Genomic DNA, 21741 nt, shown 5'->3' with positions numbered 1-21741 from the left:
CAGTACTTTTTGTTCCTTTTTAGTAAATTGAATACCAGTACTGGATTATACAAACAAGCTGTTCACTGTTGTTCTCTGCTTCATACTTGTTTACCTAAATGTAATGGAATTGCGCTTTGGTCCTCTTAGCTTTGGTGAAGAGCGCTTTTAAATTCAGACCTGACCTAACAATACGAGATGTGGAGATACTGCTTCCATTAGAGCTTGGCCCATATTAGGGAATTAAACTCAGGATGTCTTGGCCTCTTCAAAATGTTGATGCAGTATCAAACATGTAACTACATCATGTTTAGTTAGGGTTTTTTTTTTTTATCTCTTATGCAGATTGATTTCAGTACATGACCTTGGTATTGGGTTGTGAGCTCTGTCAGAGTGCCCAGCAGTACTGAAAAGATCCCGTGTGGACACTGACTGTTGTGCTGCTGACATGCTGCTTTTGCTGCTCAGCCTTGTAAGCAAGGTGTTACTGATGAAACTTGAGATGTCACAGGGAAGCTGAATATAAAATATTAGACACAGAAGCACTTTCAAAGCCTTGTAGAAACTGTAGTTGCTGGTTGTTAAAACGGAAGTGGGTTTGATTTTTGGCTTTCTGTTGTGGAATGCTCCCTTTCTATTATTAAATCGCCAAAATGGGCATCTTTGAAGTGCTTCATGTGGGACCCGAGATAGAACTCCTTTTTAAGGAGGGCAAATGTGTTTTTAGAGTATTATTAGCACCTACAACAGTTTCAGACGGAAGAGTGTATTAGTGTCTGACACTGGAATGTTTTTCCTGGAAACTGCAGGGTCCTCTTTCAACCTCTAAAACCTGACTGTTGCTCCAGGCGGCTCCGCATCACTGCCTCCTCTCATTTTACCTCCTCTGTCTCTCCCCTGCCTCTCCCTCTTCCTCTCTCTTTCTTTTGCCTCAGAGTACTCTTGGACGCTTTCTTTCACATTTTCATTTTCATTCCTTTAACTTAAGTTTTTTTCACTTTACAATCTCTTTACTGAAGCACCATCTTAAGGAAACGTAGTGTTTGTACAATTTAGAATTGGGTTTGCTGGTGTTAGAGGATATTGGCACCTTGGTAGGTATGAATAGCTAGTAAAAGTAATAAGGTAATATGCACTAGTGCGGTGTGAATAAAGTTTCATGTGATGGGTTCAAGAGCTCACGAGCTCAGTAGTCTTCTGGCCTGTGGGATGAAGTTGTCCCTGAGCCTGGTGGTCCGAGACCGGAATGCCAAACGACAGCAGGCGGAACCGGTTGTGGCTAGGGTGATTTGGATCTTTGATGATCCTATTTGCCTTCTTCCTGGTCTTCTGGGTGTAGAGGTTTTAATTTTTCATTCAGACTGTTCACTCATAGGCTGTGTCTGAAATCAGTTTACTTCATAGTGCAATATAATTACTGTGTGCTATTTTATGTTGGTGTTCGAAATCTGTGTGGGATTTATTCTCTATACAGGGCGCTCAAAAAATCCTAAAGCAAAGTAGTGCCTGTGGTGTTCGAATGTATTGTTTTTTTGGTTTTGCTAATTATATATTAACAAAACAATTTGGCGCTGTCCCGGGTGCTGAAATGCACGAGAGGATATTGATAGGTAGACGGTCACGAAGCCATGTCTTTTATTTTATATGTTGGCATAAGCTTTAATCTATTTATTTAATTATTTGTTTATAGGCCTATATATGAGTAATATATGAGTAAATTAGTTTTTACAGGCTATCCCTGTAGTTTATTCAATGTGATAATTGACCATTTTGTAGCCATTTTTGTGTCAGTAAAAAGTTGGCTTACAGTAAGCTGGCCTGTACCTTTTTGTGAAACAATTTCCGTAACGTATATTTGGTTACCATTTCTTACCATGTTGGCCCTTTTGGATCTTACTCTTGCAGATGACGAGCACAATTAGCATGTCACTTTGTTACCATATTCTAATATGATAACTTTGAATTGTGTATGTAAGTCCTATAAACTGATGTCTAAATACAAATACACATTTAGTTGAATTTATTGATCAAGCAGCATAGTTTTCTTAAGTGAGAAGAACTCAAATTTAACAGAAAAGGTGCCAAAAATCATCACTATACATGACATGTCTCTGTCATGTCTTTATTTAGTTCCTTCGGTGAAACTACACGAGGTAATCAGGTAAATAGATAAATACTGTATTTTTAGCTTATTTTCCTAAGAGTAGCTGGAAAGATTACAAAAATGTCATTGATTGAAAATATATTCATCTTGAAATGATTTATTCAGTGTCAGTGTAATTATCACTGACTACATTAACTAAAGAGCTTTCAAACTTCTCTGTGATGTAAGTATGATGATAGTGAGACGTGACTGATGTAATATGCATTTTTTCCACTTGGTCTACAGGACTTAAACCCACCTCAAGGTAAACATCCTGGTGCTGTCTTCTCATCCTGTTAATGCTCCCCAGGAGCCCTGAATCCAAAGCGTGTTTTAGTTTATGCATTGCCTCCTTGTAGTCGCATCGTTAGAGTTAAAATATTGTAAAAAAAAAAAAAAAAAAAAAAAAAAGAGGCAGGAAACTTCTGTCTTGTTGAATTTACTTTAGTGTCTTTAGGCGATAGGGAGAGCTGCCCTCACAAGCCAACCTGACTATCCCGACAGACAACCCCAAAGGGATTAAGTACCCGAGGTAATCTGCTCTGAGTCTGAGGTGTCAAACGTCCTGAATTGATACCTCCTTCAACAAGGTCTGTGATTTGCCCTGAGTAGAATAGGATCTGTGGCCACTGAGGACATTCACCCTTTTACAGCAATAAGCCAACCAATCCTCTACGAACCAGTGGGGGAGGCACAGAGCTTAGCCTTTCTAGGGCCAGACCACAATCAGTGATCAGTGAGAGCAACGCAAACACACTGGACAGTACATTCTTATTAAGAATATGACTGAGATTAGCACCACCATCTCTGCATGGAGAAACTCATCACAGTGGGCACTAAAGTGGGCACTAAAAGCTTAGCTTGCAGGAACATCCCGGACAGCTCTGGAACAAACTTGTGGACCAGAACGATCTGCAGTTTGCCAGCCAAGGCCAAGGCAAGGCTGTCTTGAGCAACAACACTTTCTTTTGCACTTTCTCAAAAGGATGTTGATTGAGGGTGTCCGACAACACCAAGGTCGGATCGCAGGTTGGTACCAGGGGGTTAGAGGATATGATTCTGTCATGCCCCACTTATGTGGAGTAGCACATCTGTCATATCCTATAGGAAGAACAACACATGTGATCAATATTTTGCATGCTGTTATGACAATTATAAATGTGTGCCACTTTCTGCAGTAAGTGTGAGTACTTTGAATGGTTTCCATCATGCCGGTGAGCAGCTGATTTAGCCCCTCCCAATCAGGCCCAGAGGTCTAACCACACAGTGAGAATGTTATATAGTGAGATTGAAACTCCATTACACAAATGCAAATTACAGCATTACAGCAAAATCGGCCGCTTATTTATGTTTCATCCTTATTTGTCTCTTCATTTCCATATCATAACAAGCATGTTCCGAGCTGTGCTTGTCACAAGAGGACCTTGTTTACGGTTAATGCACCGTGTTTTCATTGATGAAAATCAAAATCAGCAGATTTACTCTGTTGATACTCCCATTATTTCCAAGACTTGTTAAAGTGCTGCTTCATGGGAGAAACAAAAACAATCGCTCTTAATTAATTAGACAAGCTCTGGAAAAGGAGAGACGAAGAAGGGACTTTTTGTTCCGGCGGATTTATCTGATATGTGAGAATCTGTAAACAAGATAATGAGCCTGATTATGTGCATTTGCTCGTTTCTGAGGGTTTTTATTAGGTTGGAGAAGAAGAAAATGAGGAGGGAGTTGCTAGGGTTTAAAATGGTTCAACATATCATGTTTGATAACACCAAATCATGTTATGTACAATTGTGGGTTTTTACTTTGTGTTGTTTATTGCCTGATTTGAACAAATTGCAGGCTCTTGTTTTATGAGACGAGAGGTAATTGTCAAATAATCTGTTTACTCGTTATGGTAGGTACTCGTTAACAGACTCAATATCCTCTGATTTCATGTTTTTTATGTTTTTATCTTAAATCCTTAATATTAATGTTTCTTTGCAAATTGAACCTGCGAGGCTGAGCCTGCGGGTGTCACAACACTATGAATTGTAGGTAATTAAAACTAATTGAAACTTGAAATGGAATGTCTGCAAGAGAGCCCTCAAGCACTCAACAATTTGACATTGGAACAGCCCTAAACCCTCACGGACTATGCGGGAACACAAAAGGTCTGTGAGTGTGAAGATTGGGATTTGTAGCAGTCTTTAATGTTTCCTCAGCTGCTTAATGCTTAACCTTAATGAGTCCACTTTTTATGCTAACTGGTTGGATTCAACTGGCTGCGATGTACTTTGATGCTTCACAGATCTGTATCATCTCTGCTTGTCACATCTTTACATCCATCTCGATCAATAGGCGATGAATACGGGTCACATTCCTGTAAAAACAATCCGATGAATCATCGCTTCTATACACTACATTTGTATTGATACCTTATAGTAAACATCAGCTCTTACTGTTTATAGAGTATACCATAGATAGACAAGTATAGAGGTTGTTTGAATTGCAGGGAGGAAAAATCAATGTGAGATTTTAGTTTGGTCACAACTAAAAAAGTCTGTCTCTTTATTTTACTGCCCTGTGCTTCTTTCCTCTGAGTGATGCATCCTTCTCCTTTCTGTTTCTCTGCAGTATACCTGTGTCTTTTCTCAAGGTCTTTAGCTAAGTGATTCACTGAGTGGACTTCATCTGCAGTTTGACCTCTTTTAAATGTTTCTACATGTCTCTTTGACCTTTTCAGTCTCTCTCTAACATAGCAGTAGTGTAGTAGTAGAATTTGCACATGTATTGGTTTTATATCTATGTAAACAGTTGTTTAAGGCAGTGATGTGCAATTTGTGGTCTGGGGACCCAGAGGTCTGCCTGCATGAGAAGATTCATTCATTGCAATTTGAATGATGAATGATATACATGTGTACTGTATGCACTAAGAGTGAAAGACTGTTGTTTGTGCCTGTGTGTGTGTGTGTGTGTGTATGTTTTCAAGTGCACTAGGTATATTATCTCTATCTTCTATGGGGTCCTTGGCTGAAAATAATTGAGAACCTCTGGCTTAAGTTGTTGCTATAGTTTCTGTTCTCAGGGTGTTACCTGCATTAACAGGTTTTGTTGGCCACTCGGAGGAAATAAGCTGTGAAAACAATGCTGACCTAATATCACCACTTAAGTCGTTTTTATTTTGCTGGTAAGAGCTTCCTGCTACTACCAAAGATGACACTGATGAGAATGAATCACAACAGTAAAGTTGAGGGCTGCAAAACCAAACCATTGAACTGAATAATGCTTAAACACTTCATAGAGCTGAGGGGAACTGCAGAGACAGGGTGGGTTCATTACTATGAACGACCAATTTCATATCCAAATAGTTAAGTTAGGTGCATCCATTGTTAATATTCATTAATTTACGCAGTGATAAAAATAATAATAATAATATCCATTCATTTAAAAAAAGATCCTGAACTAAATACAATGTGCTGTTATCTAGAAACCATCAAAAAAAGTCTTAGAGAAACATTATTAAACACGGCAGATTATAAGTAAATTTTATATTTCATAGTAAAAGAGAAGTCCCATCGTCTGCCTTATAATTGCTCTTTATGTCGAGAACATTGTTCAGCTCAGCTTTTCAGCAGAACTTTGCCCTTGGTCATAATGTCCCACTTGTCCCTCATTAGACTCTAATGGCATTTGACATTTCAATCTTCGTGAGCTGAAAAAATATAGATATGTATGCTGAAGTCCATGTCCTCTTAAACCTACTGTTTTCTCAACTTCTACAAGCACTTCTTCACTTTTTCATTCCGGCCTTCTCAGAAAGAGCCCGAGGCTTGTTTGTTTAAATTCAATTCAATTTATGATTGAATGAATATACAGTAAGGTACACAAATAATTTATTACATACCTGATTATAAGTCCAATCTTGGAAACAGTAGATTGCTTTTTTGAAAAGCAACTTCTCCTTGAATATACCCCTCAAAACATTGGCTGACGTAAACTGAATGGAGGAAAACATTCATGCTTCAAAGCTCTGAGTGGAAGGACAGTTAATACTGGCGAATATATACATGCATACTGTATGTCTCTGCTCAGTAATACCCTTTGAGTAATTGCATGTGATTTGCAACATATTTAGTACTGAGGCACCAGACATTATAGAATCTATAATACATGAATATTTTCAGATAATCGTGGGTGCGTTGGTGCACTCACCTGCTTATATTAATCACACAGATTATAGATAGACTGTGATGTTACGTATATTAAGCCTAATATGTATGTGTCAATGTGTGTGCCTGTATCTTCTCTTAAACCATTCTTACTGCTGGGAATTTGTTTAACCCAGCGGTTATTGCCGTTTTGTCTGCTTTATCTCCATCCTCGATCTTGTATTGAATTTTTAACACTCCTCTGTGCCTAAAAATAGTGTGCATGTATGGCTGTGTAAGTCAGGAATGAGTCTGACCCCTAGTCAATCCAGCTGGGTGCAGGTATTTAGCCCCAGGCATATATCAGGACTTTTGCAAGTAGGATTCAGTTTCGGTCCCAGTCTGCTGAGGTTAAGCGCAAACGACATTAGCACAGGACGTAACCTTGTTAAGTTCTGAAAACAGGAGCAGGGACTCTGAAATTCATTAACAAATCACTATGCAGTATCCAACAATACAGCTAATGTGAGGGAACGATACAGGCAATTGCAATTACATTGTATTACTGTACACCTGTCTCCGTTACAGCTGACTTTATAGGGTGAACATTTCTGTTCTTGCACAAGTGCAGATGCACAGTTTTCACATTTTAGCTCATGTTATTAAATGGCATACTTTTACTGCTGCAGCTACTGTATGTCATCTAGAGATGCTAAACCACCATAAATTATGTTTGTTGCACCTTCTCGAACTACAGATACAGATTAAGATTACGACGTGGTCATGGTGAACAAATCACTAAAAGGTGCCATTGAGTTGAGTGAAGGGCTTCCACAAGGTTGAGGGAGGTTTGGTAGCAGGACCACAATTACAAGTTCAATCTTGTACTCTACTGGCTACATTTTTTTCACCTCTTGCTGTTCAATCAATAGAGTGCTGCAGGGATGAAGTATTTTTGAAGGCCAACCTCGGAAGTTGGCATCGCACTAGATCCCTCGACAAAATGCCAATGGGACTATTCCATTGGATGTTGGATTATTATTGTTGAAAATAAGCTCTGGCAAACAAATGTTCATGAAACTCACACATTTTGTTCAGCAAGATGATGAACAAATGAACACTTTTATGATTTTTGCAACCGCCTTTTTAAAGACACTTAAAAGCTTCAAAATTCACCAGAGGAGTACTGAAGTATTTTATATCGTACAACAAAACGTTAAAGTCTCTTAAGCTTGTGTTAACCAAATACTTTAGTTCAGGCATCTAACCAAAAACTCATTTACATTGAGATGAGGGAACTTGAAGTACAAAAATGATTCATTTCTGGGTTTTAGGACTCATTCCTGCACCACTCTATGTTCTGCCCACTGCTGATGCTGCAACCTTTACTCTTTTTTTAAAACTATTAAAATGCATGTTTCCAGCCAAACACACACACACACATGCATTCACCCACCACTGTTACTCTCACTGTAATTCCAAGGGCATGTCCATCGAGAGAAACAGAAAAAGTTAGACAAAAGTCAGCACAGAAGTTTGGGATTAAAGTGAATCTTTGCTTGCGGCATGCTGGACATGCTGTACTGATGTTGGGTTGACCTTCCGTCGAATGTTTTCTGCCTGTTTTCTCTGCGGCCCCTGCAGACAAACCTAATTTTGTCCTTTCAGCCAGCTGCACCAGAGTGTCATGTGTGGGAGAAAAAGAGAGACCTAAGATAAAGGGCATATCAAACACACAGAGCGTGGTTTCTCAGAGGTTGTTATTCTAACAGGATCAGTCAATTGTCGAAGGTGAAACGAAAACAGGGCACAAAAATATAACAAGAAAACAGATCCGATTAACAAGTGCAACACATACCGTTACTCTCACCAGTATTCTGCATTTGATGCTTAGCTCCCCAATAACCAGTGGAACAATAGTTGTGTGTGTGTTATCGCTAAAGTTGAGGTGTCAAGATATAACACTTACACTGTAAGGGTAAGCTGTGGATTTTTTTTTGACACATGTTTCTGCCGACTGGGCTATAACGTGTACTAATTAAGGAGGGGATGTTAACAACACAGCATTTAACAAACAACTTTATAATTTAAGAACAATAACATTACATTTTAATAAGATAAGAAATGTGTTTAGAATGAAAACACTGCCTGATTCTCAAATATAAACTATGGCAAACATTTACTACGTCATACTTTCTCACATTTACATGGAGAGAAAGCCAAGTTAACAAAGCTTAACATGCTAATGTTTGGCAGGTATAATGTTATGTTATTAACCACGTTAGGATGCTAATATGTTAATCTGCAGTAAACCCAAAGTACAGCTGCGGCTGACAGGAGTGTCATTAGTTTTCCTGTGGTCCTGTGGTGTGTTTCTGAGCACCAGATTCCCTATAAAAAACCTCTCATTTACTGCAGCAGGGGTCTGACAGTTGGTTCTGGTTCTTGCATGCTTCCCTTCCTTCCAGCGGGCCCAGCAATATGGCCTGGTCTCCAGTAGCATGTTGTAGGTGTTGGCTCCCAGCGGGGCCCGGAAAGCAGCAAAGCAAAACTCGCGAGACTCTGCCAGGCACGGAGCTCTCGACGTCAGATGGTGTTTGCTGTGTTGTCAGGAAGGTCATATAAATGACCAAGGCTGACCAAGGCAAGGAAGGAGCAGACAAGTGTAAAAGAGACAGAGGGCCATCCAATGCCACAAATATTGCAGTTATCTTTGTTGATTGGGGTTTTGCCGGGGCCACTCACTGGTTACTGACTGGCACCTGAAACCAACTCTGACCCCAGTTCAGACATTTCACCGCTGCATTGTCACATCCCTCTCCCACCAATACAAGCCGCCACTGAAGTGTAACTCTGGGTTCTGCAGGGGTTGGTTTAGAACATTTTAAATTGCTTATTTGTTTTGGCAAATAAAAATATACAAATAAACAACTTTAATTAGTCAAATAATGAATAGCTGCTAGCCCACAGACATTGAACGATTATGAGACAACGGGCCCCTGGACACAGACGTAAAGGCATTGTTTGCAGCTGTTTTGTGTGTCTTAGTAGTCGTTAGCATCACTTTCTGGTTGTTTGATTGCCTTTCCAACAGTATTAATATCACTTCATTCAGAACTTCTGATACTTGCAAGCCAACTATCTGTCATTGTCTCTAGTAGAGGGACACACCCCTGACCCCGCCTTTGGGCTTCTGGCATCAATTATTTAGGTTGAACGAAAGCTCATTAAGTGATTTATTGCCTCCCTGTTCAGAGTTTTGAATAATTTTTTCATCTTTGAATTCCAACCACACAATGTTAAGCACTGTTATGTTCATTGTCTCAATTTAAATGCGCAGCAGTTTGCTCTGTGTAGTGTCAGACAGTTTGGAAAGGACTATTTATCCATTTAAGGAAGTCTAAGGTGAAGGCAAAAAAACAACATTCTCTATATCAAGGTGAATTTAAACTCAGTTCAAATCTATGAATGCATTTTTCTTTTTTTAGACAAAGTGGAGCATATAGCAATAGTCATATCTATAATACAACATATATTCTTTGAACAGTAATCTCTTACATTTTTTCCACAAGGAAATCATGATAATTCATGCACTCCGGTGAATACCAAGCACCATCAATTGGTTTAATATTTCCACATAGATCTCTTAGACTGTCCTTTACTTGGTTTTCTTGTGGTTCACATTAAACACAAACCTGCATTAGGAAGAAATAGACTGGAAATAATAGAAACAGTGGACTGCGCCTATGTCTATGAGCAAACGTTAAGACAGAATTTATGACAACTTTCACTCACAAATTAATGTAAATTAACAGATTAATAAAAAGAAAGATGGGAACTGTGACTATCACGTGCAAGTGCATTAGCCTTCACTCCACTTTATAATCCAGGCGGCGGTCGATCATGGAAATGTATGCATTACAGAGTCATCCTAAACAGCATCTAAATTACTATCACGTAGTACTGCTGAAAACCACATCACTGGGATATGCATGTGGGATTGTTTTAGTTCATTATTTCCATGACAAAGAGAATCTTCTCTGAACCCATAAACTGTAACCCCTCTAGGGGTCGTCCCTTCAGGTAGAAATGGAAATTACATTGATTGATGAAACAATCTCCAGAACAGATTCTAAATGGATCCTGTGGTGAGATTGTTAACTACTGTTTTCAAAATCAAGAATGAGCTTGTCTCGATGTTTTTCAATAATTTATTTCTGTGAAATCACAAACATTACAGCATAGCATAGCGTGATGTCTTGTGAAGTCTCTGATTATATTTTTTATTTCAAATAAGGGTTGAACTTTTCGAAATTCATAAAAATAGTTGATGTTTTAGAGATGCATGTTCTTTTACGTAACATCAATGATATATGATAAATTTTTCTGGAATTATCCGTTGTAATGTATTGATCAGTGTTGAGGGTCATTTTCAGTGATTTAGTCACTTTTTAGCATTTACTGAGCTTCTCCAGTTACTTTCAAACATTGGACTAAATGCAGTTGGCATACAGGTGATTTATTGAAACTATGAAATATAAAATGGAGCAATAACAACAGTTGTTTGTTGATGACATTTATAAAGACAAATGAGCCATCAACCCAATCACAATCATTAGTACACTGAGTTCGTATGCTATTTGTATGCATTGCTAATGAGCTAAGATTATCGTAGCTACATATGATCCATAACTGAAATGATTGTATGTCTTTCCATTGGTGTTCCCATTTGACAGCATTGACATATGGTAATCCATAAAATGTCAAACAGCCCTGGGTGGACATTTGCAGTCTAATCTTATGTACAGATTAGTCTCTTAAGCACCGCAGACATTGACTTTGAGTGAGCCTCCCACTGGGAAGATTCAACACAATCAATAAATGCCCACACAAATGCAAATAACCCACCACCACAGCACACAGTTTACACCCCACCAATGATGACTCACTATTGCTCCAGAAACCAGTGACCGTGACAGTATATCTTCCAGCGATGGACAGTTTCTGGGCCGTGACATTTGTACAGTGTCTTCATCAGATTTAGACCTACGGTGGGTGTTTGAACATTCTCTTCTCCTTTAACCCTGTCCTGTCCTGCCCTATCCCATTCTGTCCTTTTTGTCGTACGCCGTCTGGTCCTGTTCTGTTTTTTTCAGTCTTGTACTGTATTATCTTTGGCTGTCCTGTCCTACACTGTTCCATCCTGACCTGCCTCATCTCGTCCTGTCTGGTCCCATCTTTTAGTGTCCTGCTGTAGCTCTTCCTATCCGGCTTGTCTATTTTCTCACAGAGTGTCCCTTCCTGCCCTGTCTTGCACTATTCTTTTCTATTCCTTTCCGTTGTGGATTGTCCTGCACTGGCCTGTCCTTTTTCTACCTAAATTACACTGTTCTATCGTAGGCTGTCCCACCCTAAACATTTATGTCCTGCCCTGTCCTGGCCCGTTCTGTCCTTTCCTCTGCTTTCCTAAACTACTCTGTTCTGTCAGAGTACCATTCTGTACATCTTGTCTTATCCTAGATTGTCCTATCATACACAGTTCTTTTTCTGTTTAGTTCTGTACTGTCCTGTCTTGTCCCATCCTGTACAGTTCTGGCCTATCCCATCTTGTCTTGCCTTGCTCTGCCTTAGATTGTACCATTCTGTGCTGTTCTTTTCCATCATATTTGTCCCATCCTGTCCTGCACTATTCTGTCCTGTCTTGTCCCACTCTGCACTGTACTGGCCCAACTATCCCAACCTGACTTGCATTGCTCTGTCCTAGACTGTGTCGTTCTGCGCTGTACTGCCCAGAGGTCTCATTTATAAAACAGTGCGTAGGCTCCTCGCTAAATGTTTGCAGAAGGAAATGCATGTATGCCAAAGAATATCCGCCGTAGGACCCGGGCACGGCGTACCCCCTTAGGACCCTACGTAAAGGAGAGGAGGAGAGAGAAAGAGAGAGGAGGAGAAAAAACAGGGAGGGAGGGAGGGAGGGATACCGAATAGGAGAGCGGAACAGGAGGAGTGGGTATTTATGGATATGCAGGAAGTGGTAGGGTTGAGGAGAGGTCCTGCTCCTGAAATTATGATAAGTATCTTCAATTAAAAAAAGAAGCTTGATAGGTGAACACAATTTATTTATTTATATATTCATTGATATTTTCTTATGGCATTATAACTAGGACTGATGATGAGGGTATGGAGTGATTGTACGAAAGCTTTATTTCCAGACTATGCTAATTTACACAATCGTTATATGCAGGTGGTGTGTGACAGTCACCATGGTGACTCCTCTGCTCCCGTAAACTCTGATACTCGCATCGGATAGCTGTTTACAGTTTGTCTCTGTACGGTATGCTGTCACTATGGAATTAACCATAAAGTAATCAATAAAGTCGTGTTCACTGCAGCGATTTTATTTACAAAAACGTATTAAAAACTAAGATCAAACTTGGTGATATATGCACAGTATTAGAAGATTATTGAAAACTGCTGATGCTCTGTTCTGCAGTTCTTAAACGCTATTTGACGTTATCTTATATATGTATAATTTCATCAGCTGCTCGAAAGCAGCACACGAGTGTCGGTAGTTCTCCTCCTCTGCGCTGAGGAGAGCAGACAGCGCTGATTAAATATTAAGCAAAATTGATTTGAGGTTTGAGATGGTTTATATCTTTTACAATCGAAATGTTCTCATTGTTATGGCTCACAAGCAGAAATACCACCGCTGGTTATGATAAAGAGGATATATAAGTGCAAAGTAATGTGTCATATGAAGTCAAATTTCTACAGTCTGGCTTCAATTTAACATCTGTGTCTCCAAAATGTTCATACGCATGGGTCAGAGTTTCCGTGAAGGTGATCGCAGGCCCTGTTGTGTGCATACATAACGGTTAGAAGTGAGACCCCGGATCTCCTGTCGCCTCCTGTTCTGTCCTGTCTCATCCAATCCTGCAATGGCCTGTCCTAGTCGGTCCGGTCCTGTCTGGTACTGTACTATTCAACCCAGTTTTGCACTGTTCTGTCTTATCCCCCCCCCCCCCCCCCCCCACACACACACACACACACACACACACACACAGGGTTCCCCATAACTGCAAATGCCACCTCTATTCTTTATGTCACTCTGGGTGCAACATGTGTTTGAACATGAGACGTGAAAATATAATTCATGTTTGTGTTTGACGACAGCCACTCAGTCTTCATGAGTCCTTATGTGCATGCCTAATTGTTTGTGTGTGAACCAAGTTCAACCTAGCTGAGCCACCATAGCAGCTCAAAGGCTTATCCCTGCATCAAAGATGGGGCTGTCTCATTCTCCTCAATCCACGGGGCTTGCTAAAATTTGATTAATGACAGACGGAGTGGTCACAGAAATGTCCTGTTTGTAGCATGACTCATCTAATATGACAACTGGGAGAGGAAGGCAGTGTTTTCTGAGGAATTTGCTAACTTTGCAGATGAGCGTTACGTCAGAGAGGTGGCACGGAAACTGGGTCGGGGCTTTTCACGATGCTCTGTTTTTTTGTTGTGCTGTTATAAAATACGCTCAACAGAGGAAAACAGTGTCAGAGACTAACAGCAGTGATGATGTAACAGTTGAAATCAAAGCAGTAAATAGTTCTTCATTGAGGTCATGGTTGTTTGGACACTGCATTTCTAATACCAGTTACATAGTGCCGCATTTGAGTTCTGTCCTCTCATGAGCAAGGTATTATAGCTCAGAGACACACTGGTGGGGGTCAGTCAAGTCCACTCATGCAAAATCTCTTCCTCTTCATATCTCTCTCTCTCTCTCTCTCTCTCTCTCTCTCTCTCTCTCTCTCTCTGTCTCTCTCTCTCCCCCCACCCCATGTCAAACACACACACACACACACACACACACACACACACACACACACACACACACACACACACACACACACACACACACCTCTCTTAAACTCTAAATCTCCCTCTGGGTAATCAGTCAGTATGTATTTTTAAATCTGTCACTAATCTCTATTATTGGCATAACACACTGGACAAGGTTAGCGTTTAGACTTACATTGTTCAAAAGTCTGAAGCGGACATGTCTTGCACGTACCCTCATACACAGGCCTGTAGGACCTTTTAAGTGGTAAATTGTGGGGATGTTATACCATTCCCAGCATGACACACACAGATGACAAAACAGATGTCACAGACAAACATCTCTCTGGAGTTGGCAAGAGTTTAGGATGGGTGAAAAATGACAGGATTTGGGGGAGAGCAGTAATCATCAAATGCTTATAATGCTAAAATAGGACAATCTAAATTCGTGAAATTAAACTGTCAGTTCATTTTACTGTTGAAGTTATGGTAATTCTTGGGGCTTGATATTGACATTTTCATTCCTTTTACAGAGTTCTTTCAGAAAATGTCTGCTGTATCTAGACACAGATGAATCGAATCTGTCTAATTCTGTGTTTTCTGTTTGTGTAGGAGAAGTTGCAGTCGTTCGCCTTCTTGGTGTTTGTGGTGGTCTGCATCTTGGGATCTATCTACCTCTATGTCGTCCTCCCTGAGACCAAAAATAAAACATTCATGGACATCAGTCAGAGCTTTGCCAAGATTAACAAAATCCCTGTCCCCTCCCCTGGCCATGAAATGGAGCTGGTTCTGTCCAGTAAGCCTGACATCAATGGAAAAGTCCAAGACGTCATCAGGATGGAAAGTTCCTTCTAGCCGAACAAACAACACAAATTGTGAAGAAACAAAGTTGAAATTTAAACTAGAAGTATTTGTTGTTGTACATATTTATTTAATGACCGTGGTCAATGAAATGAAATGTGTGATCAAATCTTTTGTTTAAATGCATTTCTGTATTTTGTATGTTTTGTATGACTGGAATATTTGGGAATATTTGTTTACAGTAATAATTTTTTTATGTCTCATGTTTTCATTAAAAGTTAATATACAGTGTAAAACTATCATAAATGGCAGAAACCCTAGATTACAAAAGGGATAATAATGTGCTGAAGGGGGCTCGACTAAAATATTGATGTACTTACTTAAAACTTAAATCTGCATTAACGGATTTGTTGGGGCGATTTGGGATTGATGAAAACATGGCATAAACACAACACTGACATATCATCACCTCGTGGAGTACAGCAGAGACATGGCCAGTGTGTTAGCAAACAGTGGATTATTTACACATCCAGCAGATACAGAAACAGTAGCATTTATTTGGAGTCTTGTTTGTGTCCACCTGACAAATGTAAATCCAATATTCCCATTTTTGTAGCTCTGTTTCCAGAAGCTGAAACGCTCCATAGAAGGGGAACTGCAAAGTTGGGTGATAATTCTCTGGGTACTGAACTACGAAAGACAAGTTTCACATTACACATCGTCATTTGACCTATTGTTATTATAAAAATATTTATTATAGCACAGGAGTTCTCAACCTTAAATTTAGAGGACCACCTTCCCAAATAAATGACAAAAAAGCACACCATGACCAAAAACAAATTGTAAACTGTCAACTGTAATGACCTAAATAAATATTCCTCTTACCCTCACCCACCACTGTCTGCCATTATCAATCCAGATCTAATGTATTCATATTTCCTCACCACACACTTTGGACTTGGAACTGATTAAACTTGTCTGAATCAGACAAGCTGCAGCAGCATGCAACATCATCTTGGTCAGATTTCATCTTTGTTGTCGTCGTCTCAAAGCAGCTTCATAATGAGAAGGGGGCAGACATGTGTCTGATGAGAGACATATTTTGCAGGATTAAAACCCTAATGCTGATGTCTTGGTTAACTTCCCAATATAGACAACAAGAGAGAGACAGAACGCATAGAGTGCAGGAAAGCTCAAGGGGACAATTTTTTGGAGCCTCTCCAAATCTGAAAGGAGCCAAGGCTGCTTCCCACCAGATGGCTGGAGCCAGGGAAGGAGGTGATCTGAACACAGGCAGACAAGCCTTTGGATAGCAGTTACAGTTTGCTCCATAGTAGGGTGTGCTCCACATGTCAAAGTCCGCTGCTGGTCGAGCTAACTCCCCACCCGCTCATATAGACACAGATACACAGGTATGTGTGTCATGCAGTGGCAAAGGGGGTGTCCATGTATCTACATGGCATTGTTGAAGAGAGGTGAGGGAATGTTAGTTTAATCCCTGATCATATCCAGTGAGCTAGCACCACAGATTGTGTTCAACTGGGAAGCAAGCAGGGAAGTGAGGAGAATAATAATGTGTGTGTAATAAAGTCTTGTCTCTTATAGCTCTGTTCCAGCATGTTACTCTCTAGGAGTCATACTCTCAGCAGCGTTAGTGGATAATTGACAGAAAGATTTGTTGGTGGGAGAGTAATTATGAGACCTCAAAGCGGCAAAGACATAAATACTTTACGTTTAATTAGATGCACTGTATGATGCTGTGTGATAAATTACTGTTTGTCCAACCTCAGATATTCTCTCAGGAAATGTTGATAAATCAACTTCCCATTATGCAAAGTAAGAAGTGGGCGCAGAGAGAGGCGCTGTGTAAATGTTGTGAAATGTAGTTTTGAATAAAAACTTTTTTATATTAACACGCATTCAAAATTTGTAATGCTCATTCTTCAGTAAACTATTTCTTAAGACCTTTCAAAAGAATCATCAAGGCCTCTCCTGGGCGGATGATTTCATTTTACACCTCCCAGGTTTTAGGAGAGGTGTGTATGAAATGATTTATTTTAAACCAAGGTTGCATGGGTGTTCACTTAATAGGTTCTTAGCAAACATCCTTTGATGTGATGAAACAGTGACTGGTTCTGTCCGGTATCTTTGCTGGCCTAATTCCGCCTTTACCTAGTGAGGATACCCTTAATAATGAAGTGTGTCCATCAGACCGGAAAGTAGGCCAATAGAGCTGAAGAAAGAGATAAATTGACTTTGTGATTCCTCAAGTCACACAGCCATCATCTGTTTTGATATCATTCAAGTTTACTCATTGATATTAAACTATGGATTCGGGGTCCAGTTGTGGCAGATCAGTCAGTGCATAGAAAGCTCCTCACGGAGTGCATATGACTAAAGACAAACAACAGAACAGGAAAGAAACAATTTTCTACTTGGGTGGCCATAACCCATGGGCAGTAGTGTCTTTTTCTAACTCAGTCTGGCACACCAAAAAGTCTTCTTTGGTCCCAGTCCCGGCATGTGAGACTATGGCTGGGACGGTGTTTACTGCATGCTTGAGGATCTATAATATCCTTGTGCTTAGCTGCAGTGATGAATGGGTCATTTTGTGTGCTGTGTCCCCCCCCTGCACACACAGTCTGCCTCGGCACATAAACTTTAATATACCTGTCTCTACTCTCTTCATAATGTAGAAGGCCGCCTGTCTGAATAGGTCCCGCGCTGTAACTATGTGTTTCTTATGTTGCTGCCTGTCTTGGCCAGGTCTCCCTTGAGAAAGAGAGTTTTAATCTCAATGGGATTCTCCTGGTTAAATAAAGGTTTAAATAAAAAATAAAAAAAAAATGTATGCTCCATACACTAAAATAATTGTATCATACAGTCTGCAGGATGCAACATAATTAATAAGAGCATTTAATGTATAATTTATTCATCTGCATGCTTTTCTCATGACATTTACATGCAAAATAATGTCCCGGTTATTCCTCTTATCCATGTTCTGATCAGGATACGATGTTTAGCTGCAACACACAAAATAACGGTCTATTCTCCCTGCATGCATGATTTTAACATGTGCGCAGCATGTATAGACTCCTCAACATCCCTGCCACTCTGTCATTCCTGCACCGACTGAGTTACCTCAGCAGTGGGGGATTAACCCACTTTGGTTTCTCCCTGCCTGCTGCATTCCCTGCTCTGTGCTGAATTTCTCCATGTGATCACCAGTATTGGAAAAGAAAAGCGACCAGCAATAATCAGTTTATCATTCTAATTACCGGTGTCAGATTTCTAACTTCATTTCCGTGTGTAAATCATCAGTTTGCAATTTGTGATAATTGTTTTCCCCCTCTGTCTGCATTCTGATGATATCCAGGATGCTATGTATAACATAGTGAGTGTCTTATTTTCTGCAACACGATAAATCTTTTACTAGCACAGGTCTTGTTGGAAAGTAACATTGACCTGTTGCATCCCAGCCTCCCACACCTGCATCTTGGGGCACTTTGCTGTTTGTGTGGTGTATTCATCTTGTGATCTTATTTTGCAGACTGACCTGAGAGTTGATCATTTCAACCCTGTCACCTGGCAGCGGGGCTTGCGGATATTCTTGATAGTTATAATTTCAAGTTTGTTGTGGTGGCTGTAGCTTCAAGACCTTTGTTGGCATTTGCACTTAATAAAACAATCATTTGGCTAAAGGGCCCTTCAACAGGCAGTGCCATTAGAAGGCTGCTGTGCCCCTGAAGCATCTGCTTTCTCCTTCAGTCTCAGTGGTGCTAGTTTACCACAAGTGTGCTTGAGTATTTTAGACAGCCTCAGGTAAATATTGAGACAGTAAACGTGTCTTGTAGTTTGGCTGTGTGTGTTAAAGGTATAATATGTAGTCACATCGTCGGTTGCAGTTTGTAAACACAGCAATGAAAATCCGCCCCTCCTCTCAGAGCGCAATGGTGGTCAAGCAAGCATAACAAGTGAATCAGAAGAATTAGACTTTATTTTTTGATTATTTCATGGCGGTTACTTTCTAAAGCACAAAAAAATGTACCACACCTCCTAACTAACCTGTGGGTAGGTGCCAGATTGTGAATGAATTACATTGTTTTTAAGGAAATTGTTGCATCTTTACAATGCAAAGAAGCTACTAAGAGTGCTGGAGTCAGGTGATGAGAGCCTTTCTTTCTCTGGTTCATTACATATCGACTTGGCTAAATAATACAATGTTTCCCTTCATTGATAGCTGCGATAGCATGAGAAACGTTCTTTAACAGTTGTCTATGTTGATCAAAAAGACTATTATCATCAGTAACGCAACAACAAACGGATTTGCTTTGGGATTTAAATTTCATTATTTCAATGGAGTGAAAGCTGAGGCACTGTGTTAACTCCCATGCCCCTTTATCACATCACACTGTGCAGTGTCAAGTGAGTCAGTGTGTTACAGTGAGAATAAATGACTCACAGCCCAAGATTATCTCTCTAAATGTTTGACACAAATACACACTATTTCCACAGTGGAGCCTCAACTGAAACAACACTTTCATTGAATTACAAATATTAAAGATAATAGTCATCATAACACTGTTTTGAATTAGCCACAGATCAAAGGAGCTACAAGTTGGGATCCACCCAAAGGAACATGAAGAGACATGAGTTATGTGCTGTAACCCTGGAGCCCTTAAACAGTTTATGGAATTATTCCAGACTTCTGAAATGCCACCAACATCTCTGATTTGTTTAGTGATTCAAATATATCTGGTGTTGCACCTATTAATGGCTGTTTACGCTGGTTGGAGAAACAGTTGTGGGCCAGATTAAGAATGCCAGCGTCATCTACCTGCATAGCTATTAGCTAGCTTTACAACTGAGCTGCAAAAACAGTTTTCTTATATTGTCCTAAAACCAAATTTATGCTAACTGCTGTTCAGGTTCCAACGAATGTTCAAATTTACAATACAAAGTGACGTAACAAATACCCCCCTACAAAAAAATTTGCTAATATTAACAGAATGTATGAATGATGAATGAATGAATATAAATGTAATAGCAATTCAGTGTGATTACAGGAGAATTAAACAGCCCCTATAGGGTACACCCCTCTCCTTGGTGAAGTCTGTTTTCCATATATACTCTGCTTGCGCAGAATTAAAATGTGACAGATGTCCAATGGTAGCGTTCAGTGCCAGTGCAGGAAATAGTGTCCCTTCGATGCAGCAAAGTGGAAAGTGAAGGGTTATTCATACAGTTCTTTCATACAGGGGTCTGCATACTGAGTTGCATTTCACACACTAGAAAACAAAATGCATACTTCAGGACAGCAAGAGGAGATTCACCTTTTCATTGTCGTATTTGACTGAACAACAGGAAAAAGTCAAAAATAAGAAAATGTTTTATAACCAGAGTATGACCAAACGTGGGTGATGTCTGCATGGACGTTTGCGGGCATGGGCGGGTGATGAACTTCATGTCACACTGACCCACTCATACCCTTGTTGTTACACGGATGTGGCAAGCATGAATTGTAATGGTGTGGAATTTGGGATGATGGATGGGTGTTTGGCACGACTGACTCATGTTCTATAGCAAGTCTGCCTTTATATTAAACATATTTTCGTTGCCTAAAATACCGTAACCATATGTCATTTGCCATAACTATGATTTGTCTCTAACTTAACTATACTGTACGAAAATTACAATGCACATTCAACAGGTAATAACACCTAACAGGTCAAGGCAAAGACCAAAACCTGTTATAATGATATCCTCTACCCATGTTGCCCAGAACACTGTGGAGTGCACTTAAAGACATGTAAGATACTTGCACAGAGTCAATGTGTTATCCTGTTTCGAAAATAGTTTGTCATCGTTATAACAGATGAACAGCTGCTTTGAGCGTCTCAGTGAGCCTGTGTGGTTCCACTTTGTATGCCAAGACACGCACAAGACATAGTGATGCAATTTTTCCTCTCTGTCGTAGTTTACCTGGGGGGAAAAGGCATTCAGCTGAGCCGTCTCAAACCTAAAAAAAAAAGGCACCGAGGTGCACGATCAAGTGCAGTGATCACTTAGCCTATATGCACGCGCCAGCCGTGATTACGTCCTTTTCTGCTGCATGCTGCTATGAAGTACGCATAAGGCTGTATGTAGCTCATTGTAGGGTGTCTTTCACTGGGAGAGACGCCATGCGTGGACGCATTTAAGATCTTTGGGAGAATCAATTGACAAATAACTTATTTTAAGTTGCCATGACACATTCTACATCTGCTTGTATAGCATTGAACACTTCAGTATATAAATATTGATCAATATTCTTTGTGTTTACTACTATTTCAATGTTTTGGGGTGGATTATGTTATTTGTAATATGGTTATATGAATAGTGTTTTGAAGTAAAACTCCCTTCTTACCTTTCAAAATAGATCAGAAATATGCATATAAGACTCATGTTGAGAGATTATTCCTGATTCATTTTGAGTATGTTGTTTTAGATGTTTTTTTCCCCAGGGCTAGGCCGTAAGTGTCACCTGGCAAGCAGTGTTGCCAGATCATATTGCCAGTTTCCAGCCCAATCACAACTTAAAACACACCCAATTAAATAAAATCAGCCCAAATCATAACCTTGCCAGAAACCCATGAAAAATTGTAAAACCATTACATGTGCAAAAAAAACATCATTAGCACACAAAGCTTCATATCTGCATCAGATGGTCAGAGTCAATGAAGGTGACGTTTAGGTAAGTTTATCCTCCATTATCCCTCACAGCGTTTGAATACAACTCATGTCAGTCAAATATTTATTAAATTTAATGATTCAATAATATGAATAAGTGGGCACAATGAAGCTTATTCAAATTTGTAC

General features: G+C 39.9%; 1 protein-coding gene across 9 annotated transcripts in view; it reads left to right on the top strand.

Annotated features, from left to right (window-relative positions):
- Positions 1-15773, top strand: part of slc2a9l2 (solute carrier family 2 member 9, like 2) — a 97533-nt gene extending 81760 nt beyond the window's left edge. For all 9 annotated transcript variants that reach the window (XM_068720603.1, XM_068720602.1, XM_068720608.1 and 6 more), the window contains one exon: positions 14695-15773. In XM_068720603.1, coding sequence (XP_068576704.1) covers positions 14695-14937 — 243 coding nt within the window. In that variant the 3' untranslated portion in view covers positions 14938-15773. The remainder of the gene's footprint in view (positions 1-14694) is intronic.
- Positions 15774-21741: the final 5968 nt, after the last annotated feature.

The sequence above is a fragment of the Cebidichthys violaceus genome, unplaced genomic scaffold (genome assembly GCF_023349555.1).
Source record: "Cebidichthys violaceus isolate CVI_PGR_0920_01 unplaced genomic scaffold, fCebVio1.0.p SCAF_25, whole genome shotgun sequence".
Lineage (NCBI taxonomy): Eukaryota > Metazoa > Chordata > Actinopteri > Perciformes > Stichaeidae > Cebidichthys > Cebidichthys violaceus.
Note: the sequence above shows the minus strand (reverse complement) of the source record. Positions and strands in the feature narration are given on the sequence as shown.